This window comes from Clinocottus analis, unplaced genomic scaffold (genome assembly GCF_023055335.1).
Source record: "Clinocottus analis isolate CAN_PGR_092001 unplaced genomic scaffold, fCliAna1.0.p SCAF_9, whole genome shotgun sequence".
NCBI classification, from domain to species: domain Eukaryota; kingdom Metazoa; phylum Chordata; class Actinopteri; order Perciformes; family Cottidae; genus Clinocottus; species Clinocottus analis.
Window position 1 is genome coordinate 8127799 of NW_027176251.1, and position 24922 is coordinate 8152720.

The following is a 24922-nucleotide window of genomic DNA, read 5'->3' on the forward strand; positions in this document are numbered from 1 at the left end:
GTTGTTGTTGTCACTAACCTTGAGGTAGTTTATTACAAACAAATCAGTTAACAAGCGTATTTCTCTAAAAAAAACAACCTGTATACTCTTTTGGTAGAAACTGCAATTTTTCATTCTGAACAACAGCAGTTTTTTTTATGAAATGTGTGATCATGTTAAAAGTCTGAGCATGCTTTAATTTATTTTGTTTTAATTCCGAATCAATAAATAACCAACAGAATTGATTTTGTGGGAACTTTTATTTTAAAGAATATTGTCTTTGTGCTAATACAGAAAGTGTCATTCATGCAAACTCACATTAGGAAAACATTGTCATAAACACCTGTTGTTAAAAAAACAACATAGAAAGAAATATGTATGACAGTAAACATTACATTAACATCGGTATACATAGTGTTAATGATATGTGTCTAACAGCTTCTTCTATGTTGTTCATATCGGGACACTGGGAGCGTACTTCCTGGGGTTACCGCCCTTCTTCAGTTCTTCTCTTTGTCTTTTGGAAAACCGTCTGCATCTTTTCAGATTCTTATTTTTTTTCCTCTGGCACAATGTTTTCACTGGTGGTTTAAATAAATCCAGACAGATAAAGTAATAGGATGAGAAAAAAATTGATTAAATTCACCATCCAAAATATTTAAACTTTTGAAGAGTACTTAAATGTATAATCACCAGTTTAAGACAAGGGAATATGCTGAATGCAAGACTGATGTCAGTTTTTACTTTTTTACGATTTTCTGAATTTCAAAAATATTAATACGTCACTTACTTTTTCCATACTTGACGTTGCGCCTGCCAAATTGTTGACAAACACATCGTTTATTTACCACATCTCTTCCCTTTCCTATGTGACCCAAAACACAAGGACAAGAGAGCAGAACGGGTTAGGATGAAACACACTTCACTGATACGCCGACTCTGATTACATATAAACAGACATGTGTTTTTGTTCACTTTACACCTTTGATAATGTCGCTTTCGCCCTCACAGTTACACAGTCTGGTGTGCTGTCTTGGGGCATTGACTGGATGTGCAGTGGTCCGTGGTTCCCCAACAGCAGAGGCTAAGACACAATTGATATCAAATTGAAAAAAATGACATATTAATGGTAATAACTTGATTTAATGAAGTAATGGAAATGCAAAAAACTTAATACATATTGAACCACTGCAGTGGAAAATGTGTTTTAAACGTTAATCTCACAAACCATCTGTGAATTTGCTGACATCCAATGATTCTGCATGTGTCTCAGGAACTCCTTGAAGAAAGGAAGGAAACAAAATAAAAAAGCACAGGATGTGATTTCATACTTTTCTAACCTAGTATATTGTCTCGTTCTGATAAATTATACAATACCGTGGCTGTGATCAGTAAATACAAGCAGTACAAGAACGAACAGCAAAAACATCCTTGATCCCATGTTGTAGTTCAGCCAGTCCATAACAGTAAGTCCAGGTAAAGAAATCTTGTATGTGCACTAACTCCAGCCCCAGTGAAAGAATGACCTGGTTGTTGTTCTGGCTCTTTATAAAGAATGGTGTTGATGTCTGAAATTATAGCCGTGGCACATTCATCGGCTGCCAGGTATGTGAAACGTGAAGCATGACGCCTGCCTAACCCGCACCTTTCACAGTGGGTGACTGTGAAAAACAAGAAACCTGTACCTTTGCCAGAAAAGATGGTTCTGAGTAATGGCTCATTGACGTGAGAAATTTAGGGACCCACATGATACTGACCAGCACTCAAAGGCCATTTGGATACCAGATGTGCCCATGTAGGTGAGGTGAAGGTAATCACACATGTCATGTGAAACTTTTCTGACATGGTCTCATTATTATCGAGGTAGGTGTTCATGATTACTCACATTAAGACACAGCTGAGATCGAATGTCGTCTTCAGTATGCATCCGTTGCTCAACGAGAGGAAACTGAGATGTCAAAATTGAATTTAAGCTCCTCTAACTTGGTTGTATGGTGCACTCTGAATTATAAATTCCTGGCCAAAGTATTTCATGCTAGACAGATTGGCACACAATCAAAGTGATGGGTCCAAGTCGTCTGTCATCAGATTTTAGATTTAATCGAAACAACTGGCAGAGTTATAAGTATCAGGTATTAGGTTTAGTCTAATGACTGTTGGAAGCAGATTATGGGCAAAGCGAGACTTGCAGCGAGTTACAGAAATACAACTCTCCACTAACAAGCATGTCTGGGATTGGAACAAAAGCAATAAATCTCTTCTGGATCGAATCTGTGTATGTGTACTCATAATGAACCCCCTAATTCAGTTTTGAGGCATACAAATTGAGCACTGCATCAGTGACAATGCATCAATTTATCTTACTTAGTATGCAGATCTGATCAATCAGTCAAAGGACACTAAAGCAGTTTTTCATATTTAATGCATTTTTCTTACACAATCAGCCATCCTGAAGCATAATTCAAGTTCTGTGGCACAATCTTTCTACAAGAGGCTCAGAAGCATTTTAGTGTGAAGTAAAAGCCTTTGGAAATGGTCTGATTGGCCATTATGTTGCAGATACGATTAAACTTGAAGCACAAGCAACTTTAGATATATCTACACAACTTCACAAGCTACTCAAATACATCCATGTTTGCAACAAAGCCTCTCGTGTCAAAATCTGTTGCCGTTACAATATGTGGAGCAAAAAGGTACAAGGACATTTATGAGACATGTGACGTGATAAAAGGCAAGTAAACAGTAATGGTCAATCAAAAACATTTGGTCATTCAAATTAACATATACAAAAGACACCAGACATCACAAGAGTAAATAAAGCTATTGCCAAATAAATGTAACTTAGTGAAACTGAAAAACCAAAATGACACATTACAGCAATTTCCTTATAAGGGCAGGTTTTTTTTTACAAGACATAACCTTGCACCTAAAGAGTCAAAGTCTGACAACCTTTTCCAACTACTCTCTGTTCCAGTAGCCTCGGGCAGATGATGCATTTTGTTATAGAAATGTTTTCTCCTGAAAACCAGATATCTGTCTATATTCTGAGGTAAATTGGGCTTTGATAAGTCTCTTGAGGGGTGAAGGCTAAAGGACAAGTTCTGGGGCACAGTTATAAATAACATTTTAATCATGTGCAGCAACTTAAGTTTTGACCTACAGAAACTATAACTGTTGACATCCATTGTCATCCCTTCAAGTGTCATTTCACTGTGTGGCTCTGACCCCAATGGATGACATCCAGAGAATTCCCCTTGTCCTATTCATCAGCAGAGGACTGAAACAACCCTTCAATGGAAAAACACTTTGAAAACCAAAAGTTAATGGAACAGATGATAACCGGGAATTGAGATCAGACTTTGTCTCTCTATAGCACAGCACATTTAATTGTTTTACTGTATCATAAACACAAAATAACCTTTATGGTCCCGTTATCTGTAGCAGTGGTCGTCAACCCTGGCCATGAAGAGGACTTACACAAATTGTGTGCAGCTCTTTACCTCCAAGTAATTGATTTGATCCATCATACAAGTGTTAATAAGCTGATTGTGATATTCTCTGGGAACAGGAATGAGGACCACTGTGGTAGTGTAATTTTGTGCGCTTGTTGCTCAGTTCTCTGCTGGCTTGTCTAGCATGGACTTGAGATGGGCGTGCAGGGGTTCGCACACAGCCTGGTAGCCCTGAGGGGTGAGGTGAAGGTAATCATACATGTCATGATGGGAGATGCTACCATTGGAGTGGACGAAGCCTGGGTCCACCTTAAGGAAAGAGGCGTGGGGGAGTGACAACACAGCCTCCTGGACCAGCTCATTCACCTTGGCATTTCGCTCCCGCAGAGGATTTGGCGATTTACCTCTGGGCAATACACCCTGGAAAACAGATGCAAGGATGTTATTGTTTCAAAGATGGAACACCTATTAAAATTGTTAGTGATACAAATGAGATGTTACTTTCCCACCAATGTCATTTGAATCACCAATGACTTTTGTAGATACAGCAAGCGTATGTGTACCTCCATTTTAGCTTTTTAAATACAATTGAGATGTAGCATATCTTCAGTTAACACACAGTCCAATAGCCTATTGTTTCACTAGTCTCACAAAGCTGAGTTGACTAAAAGGGATGGAGTCACTGTGCAGGTCTGATCGTTGTATGAACTTAATTTGTCATTTTTGACACAAGTGAGTAGATAAACACTTCCTTTCAGGTATGAATCAGAAAAAAAGACCTACAAGTATTAATGTCCGAGCATTTGGGAGCTTGTTCTTGATGACTTGGACAATGGCCATGATGCCTTCACAGATCTGCTCAGCAATCTGACCATGATTGTTAGTTCCTACCCACAGCACCACAACCTAGAACAAAACAAAAGAGAAAGGAATGCATGACGGAGCATTTGTCATTGATACTTTTGGGTCATTACATGTGTACTCTATCACAAATATAAGCACAATGAATCTACTGTGTTAGCAAACAAGCACAATTGGGATCTATATAGTTGGCAGTGATATGTACCTTTGGGCTGATGTTATCCAGCTCACCATTGCTCAGTCTCCACAGCACATGTTGTGTTGCATCACCACCCACCCCAAAATTGAGGGCATGAAGAGGGGAGAACAGCTGCCGCCATATCTGTAGACAAACCACAACAAAGAGTCCATGTGTTGAAACCAAAGTTCACGCTATCACACTCTGTATACAGCACCAGACAGTTCAGTGGGTGGTTTATGGTTTACCCCAAACTGGTGCATGAGCTGAACAAGAGAGTCTCCAACAAACAGGACATCAGGTTCTTTGTCTTTGCTGTCGGACACGAATCGGTTGTGCTGCAAAGACAAAAAAACAAATATACAGACTAAGAAATCAACTCCATATGAGAAATTCAGAAACACAAAGAAATTAGGTTGAATCCAAGAAAGGATATTTTATCAGTGGATCTAATATCAGTGCATATTCCCTTGCCAATCTATTGGAAAAACAACAACAAAACTTATAATTTACTATCACAATCTTGTTTTTGTTAATGTTTTAATCAACTGTGTACACATTAATTATTTCATGTTTGTTTTATCCAGAAAACTGAACATTAGCAACAATACAGAATCAGAAAACCTGGGAATTCATGGCTGTTATGCTGTAGCTGTGTAAACCCTCGGTAAAGTAAAACTCATGATAATATCGTTTCACACACCAGAGACATCCATCGTCCATCTCCCTGGGTGTCTTCACAGGGAGTGGGTGTGGCGGCTGGGTTTGGGTCTTCTGCACTCATGACTTGGCTCTATCTGTGTTGGGAAAGCAATCACGTCGGGTTGTTGGCACTATTTTACAACGGAAACAAACCAATAATCCACAGACGATAGTTGAAACTGCTAGCTAGATTTAAGGAGGTTGGTAGAATTAGCCATAGCAGCTAGCCTACTTGCTGAAACACATATTGATGTTTTACAGAGACACCAGTAACACGCAGTAACGCAGATTGTTTTTAACGTTAATTTATGCAACTCTGTGTAATGCAAAATGGAAATGAACGAGCTTTATATTACCGCTACATTTAGAGATATTAATGAACATAGGTTACCATGAAATCAAAAAATCGTCATCTCCCAATTCAGTTTCAGGAAGTACATTTTCACTATAGTTGCACGTACCATTGTTGTCCACGGGCAACAACATATATGTTACCGTGTATTTTATAACTATTCGATACTTTAACAGTGATATGTGATTTCTGTTGGATTAAGGAACATAATGTATGAAGAAAATACAATTCAACCGCTTTTCGAGGAAAGGAAAAAATAAAAGATTAAACCGTTTTACCTACTCGTCTATGGAAGTGGATTTGCCCGGCTCGTTGGTGTTTGCGGGAGTTGTTGCTGCGCAAAGAAACGCATCTACTACGGCGTGTTGCTGAGCAGCGACAGAAGTGGCCGAAAAGCGACTGTCGGTAAGCAACGCTGTTAACGATTTTAGGTTTGTACAAAAATGTTTTTTTGATCAATTTACTTTTTTGTCTCGTATGACGTATATCTAAAGTTAAGGTTAGTTCTGTGTTTCTTAGCAGCTACAGCTAAACACTCTGAAGTCATACACGTGTGTCTCAGGTAAAAGTGCACCTGTTGATTGACGTTTTTATCACCTGTTAGCTGACCACATAACTAGCTAGCATAGCTCACAGTTAGGCTACATTAACACGCTCATGATATCTGATTAAGTGAGAAGACATTCAAGATCCAAACGTTGTGTTGGCCTTTAGTCAAAATGTACAATATTTATTTTGTGGATATCATTTTTTTTAATAGTTTTTATTGTGGCGATATGAAAATTAATTTAGTTAAGGCCATTTGACACTTTATACATAAAATAGCGTTAGATACACTTCAGCGCGAGCATTTTTTTTTCTTACAGTTTTCCACCATGAAATACTTTTGCAAGCCAATTTGAATATTTTGTGGAGTTGTGAATTATGTGCATTTGACAAGAGCCACTCTGTTATCATCTCTGCCTATTATGGAAAGCCGAATGTGGAGAGGAGGCAGGTCAGCCCTGACCCACTATAAGGAAGGTCTATGATATTGGTCAGAATTTAGTCTAAAGTTACAAAAAAAAAAAAAAAAAAATCCGAGTGGTCAACCAACAGCGTTTCCAGTTGATATCATACAAGTTCATCTAATTTAAAAATATGTGTGCACTATGACTAACTCGGTCTAAAGAACAGCAGTGTGTGTATTATCAGAGAGCACAATCGGCTGTGATGCATTAACAATACAGGGATAAATATTGCACTCAATCCTACCACTCACACCTCAGTTAAAGCAGTTAATGATCATGTAAAGTGACTGTTTTTCCGACACATGTCAACTATTGTCTGTCTCCGCTTAACTATTCACAGCAGAGACTCTACACTATCTTACATTCATTCCTAATGTCTGTATCATCATTAACTATTAAAAAAAATGTCTCACTATCTAAAATGTCACAGTCCACACAAGGCTCAACATTTGGATTCAGCCACTGTCATTGACATTGAAAAATTAGTAATTTACTTGATGAGGCAACAACATCCTGTTGAAGTTGCCCAGCTGTTTATCTATTTCCTCCAGTATTAAACATTTCTAAATGCAGTTTTGTTCTTACAGAATCCGCTGCAGAATGAGCAGCGTGTGTGGCAGAGCTGTGTTCGACAAAGAAAAGATGTTCAATGTTTTCAACAAGCAGTTTAAAAAAACAGATACAAAACTTTGCTCAGTGAAGAGATTACCTACAGACTGCAAATGTGTAAACCATTTCAGTAAGACCGACGGGCAGCCCAAAATTAAACGACTGAGGAGCCGCAAGGAAAGGACTCGAATGAGAGTTGGTGGGAAAGAAGCCTCAAAATCTATAGTGCGTCACCATCCTCATGCCCAAAGCCGAATGAGTAAAGACATGACATATTTCCAGAACTTCTGTCCTTGTGCTAAAAGGAGAAATTCGCCGATTCCAAATGTCATTCCTGCTGCACAAGAGCCCAGTATAATCACGGACAGTCGCCTGATAGGACACCATGGTCTGTTCAACCATGAGGTGAAGTCTATCGACATAGAACGCTTGTTAAGTGAGCATAGGAAACTAGGGCAAAGTGGACAGCGAGGACGAGAAAAGAACATTTCTACTTCACATCCATCTTCAACATCTCACCTTCCTTTGCTGTTTCTCACTAAAGATGTATTGGCTGCTGCTGAGCTTCTGTCATTTGAAAATAAATCTGCTAATGATAATTGCCGAAAGAAAGAGGAGAAAATCAGTCAGGGATCAGATATTACCCCGGGGCAGAGAACGCAGCAACAGATTGATCTTTCATCTGAAAATTTGAAAAGCATGTCATCTAACCACAGTTGCTGCGATGCAGTGATAATCAAAAGCAAGAAGACAAACCCTCTTATGTTGGAAAAGGGCAGAGAGTTACTGCGGACTCCCACTGTTGTCAAAGAAAATGTGGAGGCAATAAACAGGAAGGCAAAGGGCAACCTGATTTTTACTGTGGAGCACACCTCAAAGAACCACGAGTCCCCGGTCCACCAAACACAATCTCATGGTCTCAGCGCAAGCCCAGTTCAGCTCTCCAGATCACACACTGACAGCTTTGACACGCAGCATGGAAACGAAGATGCTCGCTGTGCATCTAAGTCAATTAGTGCAGTGGCAGCAAGGTTATGTGACTGTCTGCAGTTCCCACTTCTGAGGAGAAGAGACCTGGTGGCAGAGAGTAGGGAGGTGCTGTTGAAAGCTCTAAGGGATAGGCATGGACCCCGGCTTCAGGAGAACCTGCTTGAAGTGCAGCGAGGCCTCAGCTTTGGTGTTAAGCCCACAACAAAAATTCAGGAGCAGAAGCCACCTCTGATAGATGAGCTCTTTCCTCCAGGTAGGCACTGACATACCTGGCACAACTGTGGGATTCTCATTATAAACGTCAAATATAGTAACTTGTTAAAACATAAAGGTTGTTTTTAAGTGATTCCTCAATGTTACTGTATGTTTTATCATAATTAAAATATGGTGGTTAACTTGTAAAGCTAACCTTTTAGTCTTGGTTTCAATAACAACTTTATCTCAATATTGATAATACTGTTTATTATACAGTGATGGTAAGCTTTTTTTTAAAGTTGTCCTGTGGAGTTTTCCTGTCAACAAAAGTTATGTTCATGTTCTTGAGGCTTACAACATTTGTAAAGCAGATCTTAAACCATTGTTCCATCTGTGTTCGCTAGCTTTCGGTCTTATTTGTCTTTGTTGGAGCATTGCTACCTTTCTTTGCATGTCAAGTTTCTTGTTCAGCTCAGTGGAGGACGAGTAAGAAAACAAGTGAATTTCTTCCTAAAAATACTGTAGCTGTGGAAGAGTCTCACTTGTTTTGTCAAACTCAGAACTGTGGACGCATCACTTGCATTGAAAGCACATCAGAATGGGATATCATGATTGATGGTGTAAATTTGAGGGATGAGTACAGCAATGAAAAGTTTTTGTTTTTATTGTGAATTATGACCCTATCTATGAAAGTGTCCTTTGTCTAGAGTTGAAGTACACCAACAGACTGTATTCACATTCATCTTTATTCAATTTCTTGTTTTAAATAAACATGTTATGCATTGTACACATTATAGTTTGTTGGCAGTTTTTCAGTTCTCTTCCTTTTTTTTCAGGTGCAATAGGATTTCAATCTTACACGGCAAGTCAGCCATGTTTGGACACCCAAAAAACCACATGTTTCAAAATGATGGGAAGTAGTCCTTTTAACTGGAAGTTCAGGCCACAGCCACACCAAAACCTGGAGCAGGTAAGATCTTAATTTACGTTGTTACTTTCTTAGTTTAGTTAATTTCACATATGGTCCAGCTATGAGCCTTTCTTTAGTAATTCACAAATAATTGAATATTCCATAACTCTGGACATAAATTGTTTTCTGGTTTTCATGTAAAGACTGCTGAATGGGCAACACGCCCTATGGAAACCTCCGTCAGCCTTGTGGATGATATCCTCAGACCTGCTTACACTCCTGAGAGCTGCATGGACTTTGAGCCCTTTGGAGGTGCAACCAGTGATCATTTGTTCTCTCCCACCTTATGCTGGGGAGAAAAATTCTCAGTATCTCAGCACTGGAAAGACCGTTTCAACAAGCCAAAGAACAACACGGCTGGTATGTTTGATCCCTTTGAAAAAAGCTTTTTGAACCACACCAGAGCAGTTCCAGAGAGAAGCAGTGGGTCTCAATACAGAAGCAGCAACATCCAGCCTTTCGTTCCTTATCCAACACTGCTGCCAGATAGACGCGCAGCCCCAATGCACTTCCCCCAGGAGAAAGACCCATTTGAAACTGACGAATACTCCTTCGCTCCCTCCTTCTCTGTTCAAATGCACCATCCTCTGCAGAGCTTCCAACCTTTGAGCCAAGTCAGTCATCCTTCAACTTGCCCTCCCCTCATGTCCCACCACACTGACATGATACATTACCCACCATCTCACACCCTTGAAAGAGACCTCGCAGCTCCCCTTTCTTCTTTCCCGAGCCCTGAACACTGGTCCTTCCCTCCTATGAGACTGTACTAATGTGTTTTGAAGCTCTGCATCGAGACATGCTTGTGAACATTTCAATGGCTAAACAACACAATGCTCTGTTAATTCATACTCTCAAGATGTTTTGTTCATAGTCAACAAAATTATATATTGTGTGTTCATATTTGACTAAAATCACAATATTAAATGTAATGGTAACAGCCGACATCTCAGGAGTCACTTTTTCTTTTGTCCTATGTGCAGCTGAGTTATAGAAATCAATAATTATGTGTTTGCATCCTTGGACACATTTTTTATCTTTATCTTCAACATGGGTGTTATGATGGGACATTCTTTACGGACTGATCATTTTGACCAAGAATGTGCTATTGTGAAATTAATTTGTTATTTTATTGTTTGTGGGCCACATTTATATGCCATTCAACACATTTGTACAGTTTGTGTAGTAATAAAAAAGACATTCCAAACTAAACTGAGCTCCAGATGTTTTTTTTAATTTCCGATTCATGCTTGAATACATTTTTAATCTCACAATTCATCGCATTTACATTTAATGATCCTCTCTCGCAGCAGCAGAAAATGTGATTGTTAATTTCATGTACTGAGAGGTTTATCTTGACAATCATAAATTGAATTGCCAAATCTGTTCAAGGTAGCAAGTAATAGTTTTCATCTGATGTCTCAACGTTTTCAGTTTCTTCTTCTTCAGAACCTTCACTATATTTTTCTTCTGTCTCTAGTCTGCTCCCGCTTCTTATTGCCCTACGTAGCTGATTCCAAAACAGCTCTTGGGCCTGTGTCGGGTTAGTGCAGTTTGAGCCAGGCCACTGCAGATAAGTCTTTTTTAACATGACTTTCCTCATGCGATGATAGGACGACACCTGCCTCTCAGAGATTTCCTCCAGAAACACAAGCAGGAGAACATCCCGGTGCTCATCAAAGAGTCTGTAGCTGGCCAGTTGGATTTCCAGGGAACACCACTCACTTCTCAGGAAATTCCTGCTCACCACACAAATGGTTTTACGGCTGCTGTATACAGCAGAGACGATGTTGTCCACAATGTCACGGCCTAGCTCAAAGTCCCTGTGATGTAGGCAAAGTTTTAAAGACGATCCATTTCCCTCCAGGTTGGGCATTAACTGCTCCATGACCCATTGTTCATCGGCGGAATTGTAGGAAATAAAGGCATCATATTTGCAATTTTCCTCCTTTTCTCTGAGTATGCGCCACTGCTCACTAAACCAGGAACGGAACACATAGTAGCCGTACTTCATTTTCCAGTAGAGTTTGACATAAAGTAAAGGAGTTACTGCGAACAGAACGATCACAACTGCTGTGCTTAAGAAGAGGTACTCTGCTAGATCCACGTAACAAACTTTGGTGTCGAAGTTGTAGAATTTAAGTTTGGCATCTTGTGGGCATGGCATGTTGTAGAGATAGACCACCTGCACATGTATATTTTTTACTGTCCAATTTTGCAGTAAGCTGTTCTCGCAGGTGCAGCTTAAAGGAGTATTACGTATGTCAAGGTAGTGGAGGTTAGGTAAACTTTCGAGTGCATCAACATGAATGCTTTGCATAACATTGCGATTGAGCTGCAGTGTGTGCAACTTTGTGAGATTCCCAAAAACCTCCTGTGAGAAGTTCTGAATACCCATATTTTCTACAATCAATTTGGTCAGATTTCTCAGATTTTTAAAGACTCCTGGTTGTAGTTGTGTCACCCCAACACAGCAGTTATCCAATGTCATGAAGTGTAAGGCTGTCAGATCATCAAAGGCATCGGGTGAAAGATAATAGATGTTGTTGTTGGTGAGATACAGAAATTTCAGTGAGTGGAGGCCACGGAAAAATGTGCGGGGTAAAACGGTGAGGCCATGCGGCCGCTGCCCGTCCAGTTTCAAATCACTGAGTTTGCTGAGATTTATAAAGGGTGAACTGATCCCTTTATTGAGGAAGTGAATCTGATTACTTTGTAAATCCAGAACTGTTAGTGTGTCTTGAAATACACGATAGAGGGAAGAGTCAATCTGTTTAAGGTTGTTTCCATCTAAATAGAATTTGGACAGACTTTTTAGTCCATCAAGGCCAGATGGCTGAAAATGAGTGATCTTATTACCTCCTAGGTCCAGTGTAGTTAGATTCCCGAGGCTGAGAAAAGTCCCATTAAAAATGACAGATATGCGATTGTTGCGTAGGTTAAGGATTTTTAGGTTGTAATTATCTTCAAAGGTGCTATTGAACAAATCGGTTAAAAGGTTATTATCCAAACGCAGTGTCTCAAGCCTTTTGAGCCCTTTGAGAGCTTTTTGATCGAGAAAAGCAATTGTGTTTATGTTAAGCTTTAGAGTCCTGATATTTGGTGTAAAATGAAAAGCATAAGAGCTGACTGAGAGCACGCGGTTGTAACGATAGCTCACCTCCTCCAGATGGTTTAAATACACCATATTTTGTGTTTTACATGATTGGAGGGAAGTAAGATGATTATGCTCTACATTGATAGTCTTTATATATTTCTGTTTATTGAGGAACTTTAGACAATTTGTGCTTTTCAGGTTGTTGCGGGATAGATCCAAAGTCCTTGTGATTGTTGGGCAGCTGTTCAGTGTGTAATATGTTAGATTTTGAATCCCATTAATACCCAGGTTTAACTTTGGAATCCTTTTCACTTTTCTCCTTAACAATATGCATAGATCTTTGAGCCGATCGTCATTGTTTAGACCTGTGCCGGAGAAATCCACCTGACTTGCACGAATATTGCTGATGTTTAAAAACTCCACTACATTGACCCCTGTTGAACGCAAACGCAGATAGTTTATATGCCTCAGATCGAGTCCTTCAAAAGCCTTCGTACGGAGCCTGGAATTGTATGACAAATCAAGCAACTGGATGAACCCAAGAAACGATTGATTACATCCTAATGTGAACAGATTATTTCTACATATGTATAATATTGTGAGGGAATTAGGTAGTGACACATTTAAATGTCTGAGAGCGGTCAACTTGTTAAAGCAAAGGTCCAGTATGCTCAGATTCCTCAGATGTGCCACAGACTCCACAATCCTGGAAAAATTTGTCATATAATTTTGTCTCATGATTAATGTGTTCAGATTGAGAAGAGTGGAGAAAATTCCCTGGGGGAGCTGCTTTAAGGAGTTGTTTGTCAGTGAGAGAAAGGTGAGGTTGCGCAGGTCCTGAAATACAGAAGGACTGAGCTCCGATATGCTGTTAAAGGACACATTGAGAGACTTAAGTTGAGGCAAGTCTTTGAAAGCTAATTCATCAATGATCCTTAAGTGATTATGATCCATTTTGAGGTGTTGAAGGTTTGGTAGATGAGCAAAGCTATTATCGGGAACGTGCCAAATAGGATTAATGGAGATGGTGAGGTTGATGACAGATGATGGAAGGTCCTTGACGATAGCAGACATGTTCTTTTCCATGCGACGGATGCAATTGAAAGTTTTTCGATTTGAGTATTGGTCTTCAATGCAGTTGTGGAAGCTGTAACCACTGATGAGCTGAACAGCACCAAGGGCGACTGTTACTGACAGCAGCTGATAGATTCGACTTGCCATTTTGTCTGGTTTCAGATCAGTAAAATAGTCCTTTGAATTACTTTCACCAGTTCCCTTGTTGGTTTGTTTGAATATTGCGTGACAAATGTCTGTGAAGAGTGAATGCCTCTTGATTAACAACCAAACAGGTGCAGGAATCTGAGAAAAAAAGAGCAGAATTTATATCACTCGTCATGTTCGGTCACTTGCATTTTCAAACCACGTTTCTATCTTTCGACCAATCCTAGTACAGACCTGCTATCACAATTCTAGGTTTTATTTACCATTCATGCTGTTCATTTTGTAACATTCATAAAGAATATTTTAGTAAGACTTTATCAGCAATGTCAGTCAGAACTATGAGATGATGACAAATATCATTTGTGGATGCTTAAAAATGCTTGATTGTGTTTGCTTCAGATAAAGATAATCTGTGCAATCTCATCATGTGTGATGTTCACTTTCTACCTGTGTCCCTGGTATATTGAATGTATGTATTATATTGTACAAAATAAGACAAGGGAGTTTCTCAAAGTCAAGGGTGTTTTCTAGGAAGGATGGGTCTGACGAGTGTGCCGGTTTGGTTTATTTTTTTTGCTTAATTTAAAAACAATTCATTACGTTCAAATTTCTAGTAGGAGAATTGATTTTGCATTTTACAAAACAATGATCACACATTCACAACATGTTGACTTATTAAAGAGTAACTTAACAATTTTACAATTATGTTTTATAAATACTTATCATATATACTATATGCTTTCCTTAAAGTCACCGGATTCCATTAAAAAAACACAGCAGTTTTACCTCGGCGATTGTAAAACACACTTTATTAAAACTAAAAGTCTTTCCACTTGCAACATTCACCAACTGGTTTGGTCAAAATAATGTCTTAATTCACTGAGTTTTATGTGAAGATAGGAAGCCTCTGCGGTTCTCCCTGCTGTTTACTCAACTCAGTGCTATCCATAGCTCGCTCAACAGTCTGACTCTTCAGGAAACTGTCGCTGAACGAGTTTGTAACTGAACTAATAATCTGGCGTTGCACAACGAAAGTTGAAACACACTTCTAAAGTCAGCCTTGACTTCCAAGGATTTAATGTGTTCTGCTCCGTTCAAGAGCAACGTCACAGAGGATAAAAGAGGTATACATGATAAAGCGTTTCAGAAAAATAATCACAAGAGGCGGTTCTACAATTCTACTACTGTCCTACAAGTCCTACTGCACTCGGGCAAACCCATCGGCTAAGCGTCTAACTCAATAACAGACAGTGAAATCATATAGGCCTGAGCAACAGCCTCAGAGAAAGCATGGACACAGGTACAGACAGTATAGAGCAGCTCACCATACACTCAAAGACTTTGAAAAGACTGACACTCTTTCATATCTAAAGACAGAGTTTTTAGTCACAGACTATAAGATTGTGTAAAGACAGGGTACCTTGCAGGGTCAGTATTTGCAAAACTGAAACTATGACAATCGAGAAAGGGTCACCTGAGGAGAATGTTTCCTTAGAGCACAGCAGAATACTGGAACCATCAAGATGCATTTTCAAGGATGAATTATGCCATATTTAAGGAGGAGAAAATCCTCATCCCCACCTCACTGCATACAGAGATATTGTCCCAAATCCATGTATGTCACATAGAATGGTGCAAACAGTGAACATTGACATCCTGACCAGCAGATTGAGGAGATGGTTATAAAGGTGTTTGCTTCACCTGTTTGCGAAGAACGGCGTTTCAACAGGATGAAGTCCATGATAGTCCACAAGATCTGAGACAGTCCTCGGCAAACAGCTGCGACTAATCTGCTTATATGGCAGAATGAAAACTCTGAAGTCACAGTAGACTCTTACGACAGGTTTTTCAAGTTTGACTACACCGCACAAAAGTCTCTGTTGTGATACGCAGTTTAAAAGCAGCCTTCTCCATACACGGCACACCCTGGACTGTTTTGCTCAAAGCTCGATCCTACCCAGCAGCCACAGCAGCTTCAGCCCACAGTCCAGTTACAAGGAAACTATTTTGACATTAATTGTTTCCGCAAACAAATAAAATGTATTTATTTTTGCATTTGGACAGAGAGCTTGACGTATATAAACGAGCGTGGCGCAGAGCAAGAGACGTAGTATATTGAGCGGCCATTATTGAAAGTTACGTGGCGTGGCGATGACAACAAAGAGCGATAAAGTACATAACAAGTGGGTTAAGAATAGGGTGGATGGCTCAAACAAACACAGGACTTTAACCCAGAGGGCTTGCTGTTTGTGTCCCGTGTGAAACCAAAAGTTAACTTTGTTAATTTATTACATTATTATTTTAACACAAACTAATATCCATATTGGATGCTGAAAAATGCTTGATTAGGTTTTGTTTATTTGCAGATGGAGCTGACTATCACAGTCTCTCTCTCTCTCTCTCTCTCTCTCTGTGTGTGTGTGTGTGTGTGTGTGTGTGTGTGTGTGTGTGTGTGTGTGCGTGTGTGTGTGTGTGTGTGTGTGTGTGTGTGTGTGTGTGTGTGAAGTCGGCCTTCCTGCAAGACACCTTGTATATAAGCATATACTTTGAGTCATAGCCTGTCGTTGTCTGAAGAAATATATAATCATGTGGTACAAATCAGGACTTAATCCAAAACTGCAGTTTCACCAGGTTTCTGTTATGTCTTTTATAACAGAACCCAATTCTTTCCACCTGAGGTAATGTTAGGTTTACAGAGAAATCTGAACTTTATACATGGAAAACTGAGTTCCTCTTTTAAGATGTTTTCATATCCCTTTTCAGTCTGCGCTTGTCTTCCTCCTTTACCACCTGACATTTCTTTTGCTTTGTCATAGTACAGATCTTATGCTGGATATTGTTGGCTAAAGAGCAAATAATTTGGCCCAAAGAATACTACTAACTAAAATAATGGACCACAGACGACTAAATTATTGCGACATTTACTCAATCGTTGTATGAGTAACGGCAGCATTTGTCAATACTCCTTACACTTCATGTCGTAAACACCCTCCCAATATGTGTCCTACATTTATACGTACATTTACATACACTTTAAAGAAGGTATTTTTAGTCTTAAACTGACTGTTGTCACAGAAAACGCAAATGACACTGACACGCTCTCTTTGAGAAGTCACACTCTCATAATTGCCCACACAATCTGTTACAATCTTTCACTTTGATCACAAAAATACTTGCCAGTTGCTGCCAACTATGTTACTATATTTTAATTTAAAATAACATAATAATTTTGTCATGACGGCCTCACCTTCTTCTTCGACGAGCTGCTGGCAATGAACCGTGAAAATCTTGGATACACACCAAATCAGGAAGAGGAACATGGGTCCGACCCATTCTTTTCCTTTCAGTCACAACATCAAAATCCCAGAGTTGTTTATTAAAATACTGTATACTAAATGAATATACATTTGTTAATTAAAAAAGTAAAGTACTCTTTTTAATAGGATACTAGATGAACACTCAATAGAATAATGAATAACATTGTATCAAAGAAAAACAGTGTTCAGGTATAATTTCCCTCCAAAATGAATGTGTGTAAATTCATCACTATAAATGTCCTGATTTACTGTACGGTGAATGTACTTCTTCTTCTCTGCTTTGTTACATGAAGACGATGTCATCACAGTTAGTCAATGAATTTCTGTGAAATGTACATTTTGTTTATTTTTCATCCATCTGAATTATTAACCTGTTCAACCCTGTTATTTTCCACATGTTATTTATTTATACATATTTATTTTATTTTTAAAGTTAGATTCAACGTCCAATCTTTTTTATCCTCTCCTCTTCTGCTCTCGTGCCATCTGGCACAGTCCGCACAGCGGGAGACAGGCCATTACTACCCAGTCGTCACACACCGAGCCCTGCAAAGAAGCACAAACGTCAGTTATCTCAACAACAAAAATTGGTTGGGGTGAACGATATCTTCACTATTGATGAGATTCACACTTACAACACAATAGCATCATCCTTTGAGTATATAAGCTAACTTTATCATTGTTTGTTTGGTCTAATATGTGTTTGGATCATTTTAACACACTTACTTCAATGTGGTATCTGCCGCGGATACTTGTCCTTAAAGCAATCATGGCACCTGGAAGGAAGGGCAGGCAGCAGCTGTCCCCGTTGTCCTGAGCCACCTTACAGCCCAGGATACAAGGGATGAACGTTGCACAAAGACCTGGAGGTGAGAGGCGCCTTGTCACGTTGGAATTCATTTCACAGTGTTGGTTCATTTCTGCTTGCTTCCACAAATACTTACAGATGCCACAGTCTTCACAGCAGTCGCACACATTTGAACTCCAATCCGATAATCCGGACGACACAGTGTACTGTGTGACGGAGACCTGAGGCTGCGAGCTGATTACATTTGACTGGAACGTCATTGCTGTGTGTGGAGACAAAGGAATATTTCAAATCTAAAATCAGATCATTTTATACAAAGTCACAATATTATAACAAATGTGAGATACCAGTTCACTTCATATCTGGTAAATTTTCGAGCCCTATTTGCAGCAACATTTCCCCAATCTCTTATTCTGTCCTGTGCCGTCAAAGCTTCTGCATGTTTTCATTATACTAGAGCATATTTAAGCTTCTTTCATTCATAGTACAAGAGAGGGGATGCATTAAATCAACAAAATCAGTTCAGTGCAGTTCATTTAAATGAAAACCAAAAGACTCAGTTTGGAGGAAACATTGCTCCATATCTCACCTGGTCTCTCCTCCTGAGGTCCGTGTATGGCCCCTGACAAGATGGTCTTGCGATGTCGACGTCCAGGGGTTAATTCACAAATGGGTGGTTGGAGGCATGTCCACAACTCTTATACCCAGTCTGACCTCACTCTTGCACCAGAGCCCAGTTTCAGTGCTGATATGAAATGGCAAACAATGGTCATTTGGGCAGGTGCGGTCATCTTGTGAATACCCAAGTGTTTAGTTTTGGGGCGTATCACCTTTCAAAACGAGTGCACCGTACATGACTCGGTCTTTATCAGCATGGAAGTAATTGAAGAACAAAGTGAGCATATAGTACATATTTGTATTCAAGCAACTTGCAAACCAGGTTGTACCATTATGGAAGGTGTGGTGTGTATACATACTGTGGGTCCAACTCTGTTAATGGGGAAATAGTATGAGCTGGGACCCTTAAGCACAGCCTTTGAGTTGTAATAGGATTTGTACTCTCGTGCTGCTATACATCTTTTGACATTGGCACATACTGAATTTGTATAAGAAACACTTGTTGCATATTTATACAAAACAAATAAATATCCAACACAAATAATAAAAATATACACATAATTTAATATTTGATTACAATTTAACAAATAGTATAAAACACAAACAAGATGTAATGCAATACATATTGCATATAGTATAATGAAAAGATTAAAGTTAATAAATTTTCATATTGGTCTTGGTCTGCCCAAGATCAATAAAGTACGAGTGATGCATTACAGAATTAAATGAATACAACCACTGTGCTTTTAGCATTATACTTGTGCTGGTCATTAGTAGCTCAACAACTGAAAAGATTATTGTGAACATTTATAAACAAGTCCTGGTGCTAAACACTAGACACCTGCACCTCTGTCACATCTCAAAAAGCATACTTTAAATAGTTTTAATACCTTGATACTTCATGACTTTTCCTACTTTCATAAGAATTTCTTATAAACATAATTTTAAACTGACAACTTCATTCACAAGTAGGACCACTGTAAAACATTGTCACTTACAATTCATTTTCATATGCTCTAAATCTGTGATTAGTGTTGACAGATTTTTTTACACAGCACTGTCATCCCAAACCCCAATTTACTGTTATGGCTGTTATTATTAATAACTGAAATACTTGTTAAGTAAAACAACTGACCGAAACATAATTGATGTCAGCGTGTGACATAGCATGCGTTTCATTGTCTGTGAATAACTTAATAATACATGTTTGTTCATGCATAGCCCATATATATATATATATATATATATATATATATATATATATATATATATATATATATATATATATATATATAAACATACATATATAAACATACATATATAAACATACATATATATATATACATACATATATAAACACTCAACTATTAATCCTGCAAGCAATATTTAATAGATAGATAGATAATAAAAAATGACATGCACAATCATTACTTGACTGTATCATGGTTCTTTCCTAAATGCAAGATGCAAGAAAATGTAAAACATACATTTTCTTGCATTCAAGAACATTTTAGGAGAACTATATTGTTTCTTTTTTTCTGTTTGACTGATGAACATTTAGCTCAAACAGTCCCCTGAAGGAAGTGATAGCAGTGTGGCTTCAAATCTGCAGTTTGTATCCACAGGTCTGAGCAAGACATGAACTGTAATCTGATGACAAAAATACCTACCAAGACAAGACAGAACAGATAAATATGCTGGTATGCCTCTCTGACTTATCCCCTTCATGTGATGCAGCTGTGGAAGCGTATGAGTCCCACAGATATAATATTACTCTGAGATTTGGTCGGGTAGATTGGCAAAAAAGTCAAATAGTTGTATTTGTCTGCAATACGTAAGGTGAAAGTAGGCTTTAGGGAATGCAATGTCATTGCACAGTTTGTCCACCAGAGAGCACTGCAACGGTTATTTTTACACTCCTTAATATGTATCTTGATCATCTTGGTGCTTAATTAGAAACACTATTCTAGAAAAAGTCGGATCCCCTGACACTCTATGTGCTCATCCAATTACATACTGTAAATATAACTTTAACATTATACTAATGGCGTGTGTATTGTGTAAATTCATAACAAAAAGAAGTTGACAGAAGGAAGCAAACCACCAGTGATGTTGCACAATAATTTAATTTACCAGAAGACCCTCAGTCGAGACAGAAGTAACCGCAAGAGTGTTCAGTTCCTCACGCTTTAGCTGTTTTTGAAAAGAATCATAAAGTGAGACTGAAAAGGAAAAGAGACTTTGCTCATTCTGTCCATCCTGTCTGTCTCTGGTCTAGTTTGTGGAAGTTTGACGTTAAAAAATGTCTCTGTGACACATTGCTGCCTTTTCTTTCTCTCAATCAGCATTTGAGGGCTCCTGAGCTGAGTCTGCATGTGTTTAAAACTTCACTCAAACGCTCCCTTTTGAAGGGAAAAACACTTCAAAAAAGAGCGTAATGTAGACAGACTATACTAGTAGTTTCACTGGAGGTGTTTGCTCACATCAGGCATCTGCAGCAAGGTGATCGAACGCTATCAGTAAGATCACAATTTTAACTTATTGCTTTACAGAACATGACACAGTTTTAAATGTATTTATTTTTCTGCAGAGTGCATTCTTTGACATCCGTTTGTCCAAAGCATCTCTAATGAGCATGTTCATGTTTTTCTCCAAGAGTCAGTTAATTTAACCTTATTGAACCACCTTAGATGATCAAGGTACTTCATTTTATAGTTGTGTTCTTTTCAATATCTAAACATATATGGATCCACATTGTCCTCTATCAATCCTTTTTGTTTGCATTCTGTCTTCTTAAGAAAATCTCAGAGGGTAAGGAAACTATTTTTTTTTTGTTTGAACATTGATTGCAAATAAATATAGCGAGCTAAAAATCACTTGAATCCGAAACTAGATTTCAGTGGTTGTTTTTTTTCCTTAAAAATTCAACATTTTGACATTTTTATGGCTTTGGGAAATTTGTGACAAGTCTTCACAATGTTATTACAAAACAGTGTGTAGTGCTTACTATACCAAAACAAGCCGAACATTAAGAACACGATAGTAGAAACTATCATTTCTGCCTACCAAGAACTTTCACTTCTCCATTTGTGGAAGATTGTTTTGTAAAACCATTTCTGCTTCTTTTGGGTTACATTCCCATACATGTTGTCCCCTTGCAATAGTAATAATTGTAAACATAACAATAACATAAATTGGATCAGTAGTATATACTAAGTAGAAAATAGATTTTTTTTCCCCCCATACACCAGTACACCAGTCATGCACTGTCTGTCTGGTGGAGCTTCATAGCTGGCTGCCATGTTTTTAAGATATATACGTCACAATTTCCTTTACACAGTCTTCTATTCCTATCGTCGCTATGTTTGCTTCTGTCTCAAATTTGTGAGGATTCAGTTCCTGAAATTACAACTTCTTCTTTCTGATCCTCTATGGATAAACGAGGATAGCAAAAAAGGGACATATACCCATTTTGATTGTGAGTGTCCTTGACTGTTGGATAGTTTCAGGTGTTTTGCAGCCTCATTTTCTACAAATATGGATCAAGTCCTTACAACCACAGAAGATTACTGGGTAAGTGGATATTTTGCAAAACTTTCATGTGCATCATCAGTCATCAGAGTGAACTTAGCCTGTCTCTGTTTGCACCTTAGATTCTATATCATGAGCAGGTTCAACCCGTCGTAGAGTACATATTCCTACAACAAATATGTTCGGATGAGTTACTCAAATGTTGTTCAGTATCTTGCACAAACAGCTATTTTTAAAGTCCCTTATTGATAAGATACTGAACCTGGTTTTATTTCGACAATTTGAAAATCTTATTATGACCTTTTGTTTCAAAAACTGCCATCGCAGAGGCTCAAGAAAATGAAAATGAAATAGACAATGATTGGTTTCTGGATAACCACCGTTTGTGAAATGGTGAGAAGCACCCTTTTATCATCCATCTGTTTCAAGAATTTGAGATGAGTCTTTTCCCCTCTTGTCAACAGGACTATGACTATAACAATATCACCTGGTCCAATGACATGAGCAAGTCGAAGGCCGCCCCATGCTTACAGGAGCCCACCTACAGTTTTGCACAGAAGTACTCTCCTGTTGTATACATTCTGGTGTTCGTCCTGGCTTTTGTGGGCAACGTGCTGGTGCTGTGTGTGATCCGACGCTACAGAAACTCCCAGAGTGGTGGAGCCTGCACCTTCTCCCTGACAGACACCTTCCTCCTTCACCTGGCCATTTCTGACCTCCTGCTGGCCTTCACACTGCCCCTGTTTGCGGTGCAGTGGGCTCACCAGTGGGTGTTCGGCTTGGCTGTCTGCAAGATCTCCGGTGCCCTCTTCTCCTTGAACCGCTACAGCGGCATCCTTTTCCTGGCCTGCATCAGCTTCGACCGCTACCTGGCCATCGTCCATGCTGTCAGATCTAGCTGGAAGCGCAGCACCTGCCATGCCCAGATTGCGTGTGCCCTCATCTGGGTGTGCTGCTTGGGCCTGAGTGGAGTGGACATTGCCTTCAAACAGGTAGTGGAGGTGAACACTGTGGGCCAGCAGAAGTACCTCCTGTGTCAGGTGTGGTTCACTGAGAACGCCACCCAGTGGGAGGTTGGGCTGCAGCTGGTCAGTGTGCTTCTGGGTTTTGGGCTCCCCTTATTGATCATGCTATACTGCTACATCCGCATCTTCAGGTCTCTCTGCAATGCCACTCGTCGCCAGAAGCGCAAGTCTCTCCGCCTCATTGTCTCCTTAGTGTCTGTGTTTGTCATCTGCTGGGCACCGTACAACGGCTTCCAGCTGGTAGATAGTCTGGACAAGCTGGGCATAGTGACTGGAGGTTGCCATTTTGGCTATGTGATGGACATTGGCACTCTGATCACTGAAAGCATGGGGCTGTCACACTGCGCCCTGAACCCTTTGCTGTATGGCTTCGTGGGGGTGAAGTTCAGGAGGGAGCTGGCCAGAATGTGTAAGGGGCTGCTGGGACAGAGAGGCTTGCTGGGGATGGAGGGATGGAAGGAGAGGAAGTTCAGGAGAACCACCAAATCCTTCAGCTCTGCAGAAAGCGAAAACACCTCCTACTTTGTCATGGGGTGAAGCGAGAGACAGGAAGAGCAAGTGTGCATGTGTGTGTGTGTGTGTGTGTGTGTGTGTGTGTGTGTGTGTGTGTGTATATATATATATATATATATATATATATATATATATATATATATATATATATATATATATATATATATACATATATATATATATATAGGTGAGAACATACATATATATATATATATATATATATATATATATATATATATATATATATAGGTGAGAATATATATATATATATATATATATATATATATATATATATAGGTGAGAATATATATATATATATATATATATATATATATATATATATATATATATATATATATATATATATATTCAGCTTAACTTTAAAATGCTCTCAGCGGGAATAGTGAACGATTTTTTCCACTGGTGCTTTGATATCTGAGTGTTTATTTGATGCAGCTTCCAACATGTTGCCTTATTGTTTTTTGAGTAAAACGAGACAACACATCACACATGCGCAGCCAGTATTCAAACTTTTTTAGTGAGAATTTTTTTTCTTTACAAAAGTCAAATCTTGTGAAATGTCTGGATTACTACACACTCCTAGAAAAAGCGTGTTCAGCAATTGAGGTGTAGCTGTGGCCTCAGTAGTCAGCCTCAAATCTCACATCCTTAAACTCAGTAAATATTCTCATCAGGTTCAACACTCAATTTTTAGCAAATAAGTTTTAAATGATAATACAGTGAAACTAGTTGTGTTGAAATTCCCATTTCTTGTTTGCCCCCTGATATATAGCTTGTCTGTCATCAGTGTGCTTCAAAACTCTCTTGCTGTGTAAATGACATCAAATCCATGTTTTTTCTGATGTTCAAAGATGTTTGTAATAAATATTTTTGAATAAAATATAGTGTCATGTTCTATATATATATATATATATATATATATATATATATATATATATATATATATATATATATATATATATATATATATATATATATATATATCCACATCTCAGGTTCTCGCTCTGCACATTTACTGACCAACTTTCATCCAGCACAGTATGCAGCTGCCAAGCACACAGACCGGTAAGTAATTAATAAAGTATGTATTCATTCATTTATTCATGTTAAGTTTTAGTTGTCAGATGTTTTTCCGTCAGATTTATTTATCTTTCACTTTAGTAAAACCATGATCCCACCAAAAGATCTCTGTCTTGATATAAAAAAGACCAAATGCAGATGTTTTTCATCTTCACCAGCCAGGAAGACCTCGTGGTGCAGGCCACGAAACACGAACACAACAGCGCCACCTCGTGGAAAGCGGCTCTCTGTGCGGCTCATTGTGAGACGTATTGTTCGGTTGTACTTTGTGTTCGTAGTTTCATCAAGTCAGGCACAGAAAGCGGACACCCGGAAGCTGGGTAATTTGACCTTCAGAATAAAGCCCCTTAACTCCACGGTAATGGCGTAATAAGGCAGTAAAGACAGTGCCATTTT

At 38.8% G+C, this 24922-nt stretch overlaps 5 protein-coding genes across 7 annotated transcripts; 2 read left to right on the forward strand and 3 right to left on the reverse strand.

Annotated features, from left to right (window-relative positions):
- Window positions 1-234: 234 nt before the first annotated feature.
- On the reverse strand, window positions 235-5887 carry pafah1b3 (platelet-activating factor acetylhydrolase, isoform Ib, gamma subunit). 3 transcript variants are annotated; one of them, XM_068569973.1, is made up of 10 exons: window positions 5807-5887; window positions 5174-5267; window positions 4719-4808; window positions 4498-4614; window positions 4215-4337; window positions 3713-3851; window positions 1208-1258; window positions 962-1063; window positions 770-844; window positions 235-560 (listed from the first exon to the last, which is right to left on the reverse strand). In XM_068569973.1, the coding sequence occupies exons 2-10, from the start codon at window positions 5252-5254 to the stop codon at window positions 433-435; spliced, it is 906 nt and encodes a 301-aa protein (XP_068426074.1). In that variant the 5' UTR covers window positions 5255-5267; window positions 5807-5887; the 3' UTR covers window positions 235-432. The 3 variants fall into 3 exon arrangements, with proteins under 3 accessions (XP_068426074.1, XP_068426075.1, XP_068426073.1); XM_068569974.1 differs by having other exon boundaries at window positions 5803-5870; XM_068569972.1 differs by lacking the exon at window positions 5807-5887 and adding an exon at window positions 5564-5680.
- A 9-nt stretch (window positions 5888-5896) lies between these two features.
- On the forward strand, window positions 5897-10238 carry prr19 (proline rich 19). The gene is made up of 4 exons (XM_068569962.1): window positions 5897-5929; window positions 7122-8386; window positions 9165-9298; window positions 9442-10238. The coding sequence occupies exons 2-4, from the start codon at window positions 7135-7137 to the stop codon at window positions 10066-10068; spliced, it is 2013 nt and encodes a 670-aa protein (XP_068426063.1). The 5' UTR covers window positions 5897-5929; window positions 7122-7134; the 3' UTR covers window positions 10069-10238.
- Window positions 10239-10557: 319 nt separating this feature from the next.
- tlr21 (toll-like receptor 21) lies at window positions 10558-13667 on the reverse strand. The gene has a single exon (XM_068569961.1). It carries the CDS (start codon window positions 13611-13613, stop codon window positions 10683-10685), a length of 2931 nt encoding a protein of 976 aa, XP_068426062.1. The 5' UTR covers window positions 13614-13667; the 3' UTR covers window positions 10558-10682.
- Window positions 13668-17386: 3719 nt separating this feature from the next.
- Window positions 17387-17998, reverse strand: cnfn (cornifelin). The gene is made up of 3 exons (XM_068569975.1): window positions 17875-17998; window positions 17657-17793; window positions 17387-17476 (listed from the first exon to the last, which is right to left on the reverse strand). Exons 1-3 carry the CDS (start codon window positions 17996-17998, stop codon window positions 17387-17389), a joined length of 351 nt encoding a protein of 116 aa, XP_068426076.1.
- Window positions 17999-21856: 3858 nt separating this feature from the next.
- Window positions 21857-23465, forward strand: cxcr3.2 (chemokine (C-X-C motif) receptor 3, tandem duplicate 2). The gene is made up of 2 exons (XM_068569966.1): window positions 21857-21929; window positions 22352-23465. Exons 1-2 carry the CDS (start codon window positions 21894-21896, stop codon window positions 23447-23449), a joined length of 1134 nt encoding a protein of 377 aa, XP_068426067.1. The 5' UTR covers window positions 21857-21893; the 3' UTR covers window positions 23450-23465.
- Window positions 23466-24922: the final 1457 nt, after the last annotated feature.

Excerpts from the sequence above, each read along its gene's own strand:
- pafah1b3 (XM_068569973.1), bottom strand. The coding sequence starts at position 5,254 with ATGAGTGCAGAAGACCCAAACCCAGCCGCCACACCCACTCCCTGTGAA. Across the intron at positions 4,809-5,173 it reads ATGGACGATGGATGTCTCTG|CACAACCGATTCGTGTCCGA; the intron begins GTGTGTGAAACG and ends TTGTCTTTGCAG. Across the intron at positions 845-961 it reads CGAAAGCGACATTATCAAAG|GAAAGGGAAGAGATGTGGTA; the intron begins GTGTAAAGTGAA and ends TGGGTCACATAG.
- prr19 (XM_068569962.1), top strand. The coding sequence starts at position 7,135 with ATGAGCAGCGTGTGTGGCAGAGCTGTGTTCGACAAAGAAAAGATGTTC. Across the intron at positions 8,387-9,164 it reads AGATGAGCTCTTTCCTCCAG|GTGCAATAGGATTTCAATCT; the intron begins GTAGGCACTGAC and ends CTTTTTTTTCAG. Across the intron at positions 9,299-9,441 it reads CACACCAAAACCTGGAGCAG|ACTGCTGAATGGGCAACACG; the intron begins GTAAGATCTTAA and ends TTTCATGTAAAG.
- tlr21 (XM_068569961.1), bottom strand. The coding sequence starts at position 13,613 with ATGGCAAGTCGAATCTATCAGCTGCTGTCAGTAACAGTCGCCCTTGGT.
- cnfn (XM_068569975.1), bottom strand. The coding sequence starts at position 17,998 with ATGACGTTCCAGTCAAATGTAATCAGCTCGCAGCCTCAGGTCTCCGTC. Across the intron at positions 17,794-17,874 it reads CTGTGAAGACTGTGGCATCT|GTCTTTGTGCAACGTTCATC; the intron begins GTAAGTATTTGT and ends TCTCACCTCCAG. Across the intron at positions 17,477-17,656 it reads GCGGCAGATACCACATTGAA|GGCTCGGTGTGTGACGACTG; the intron begins GTAAGTGTGTTA and ends GCTTCTTTGCAG.
- cxcr3.2 (XM_068569966.1), top strand. The coding sequence starts at position 21,894 with ATGGATCAAGTCCTTACAACCACAGAAGATTACTGG. Across the intron at positions 21,930-22,351 it reads CAACCACAGAAGATTACTGG|GACTATGACTATAACAATAT; the intron begins GTAAGTGGATAT and ends TCTTGTCAACAG.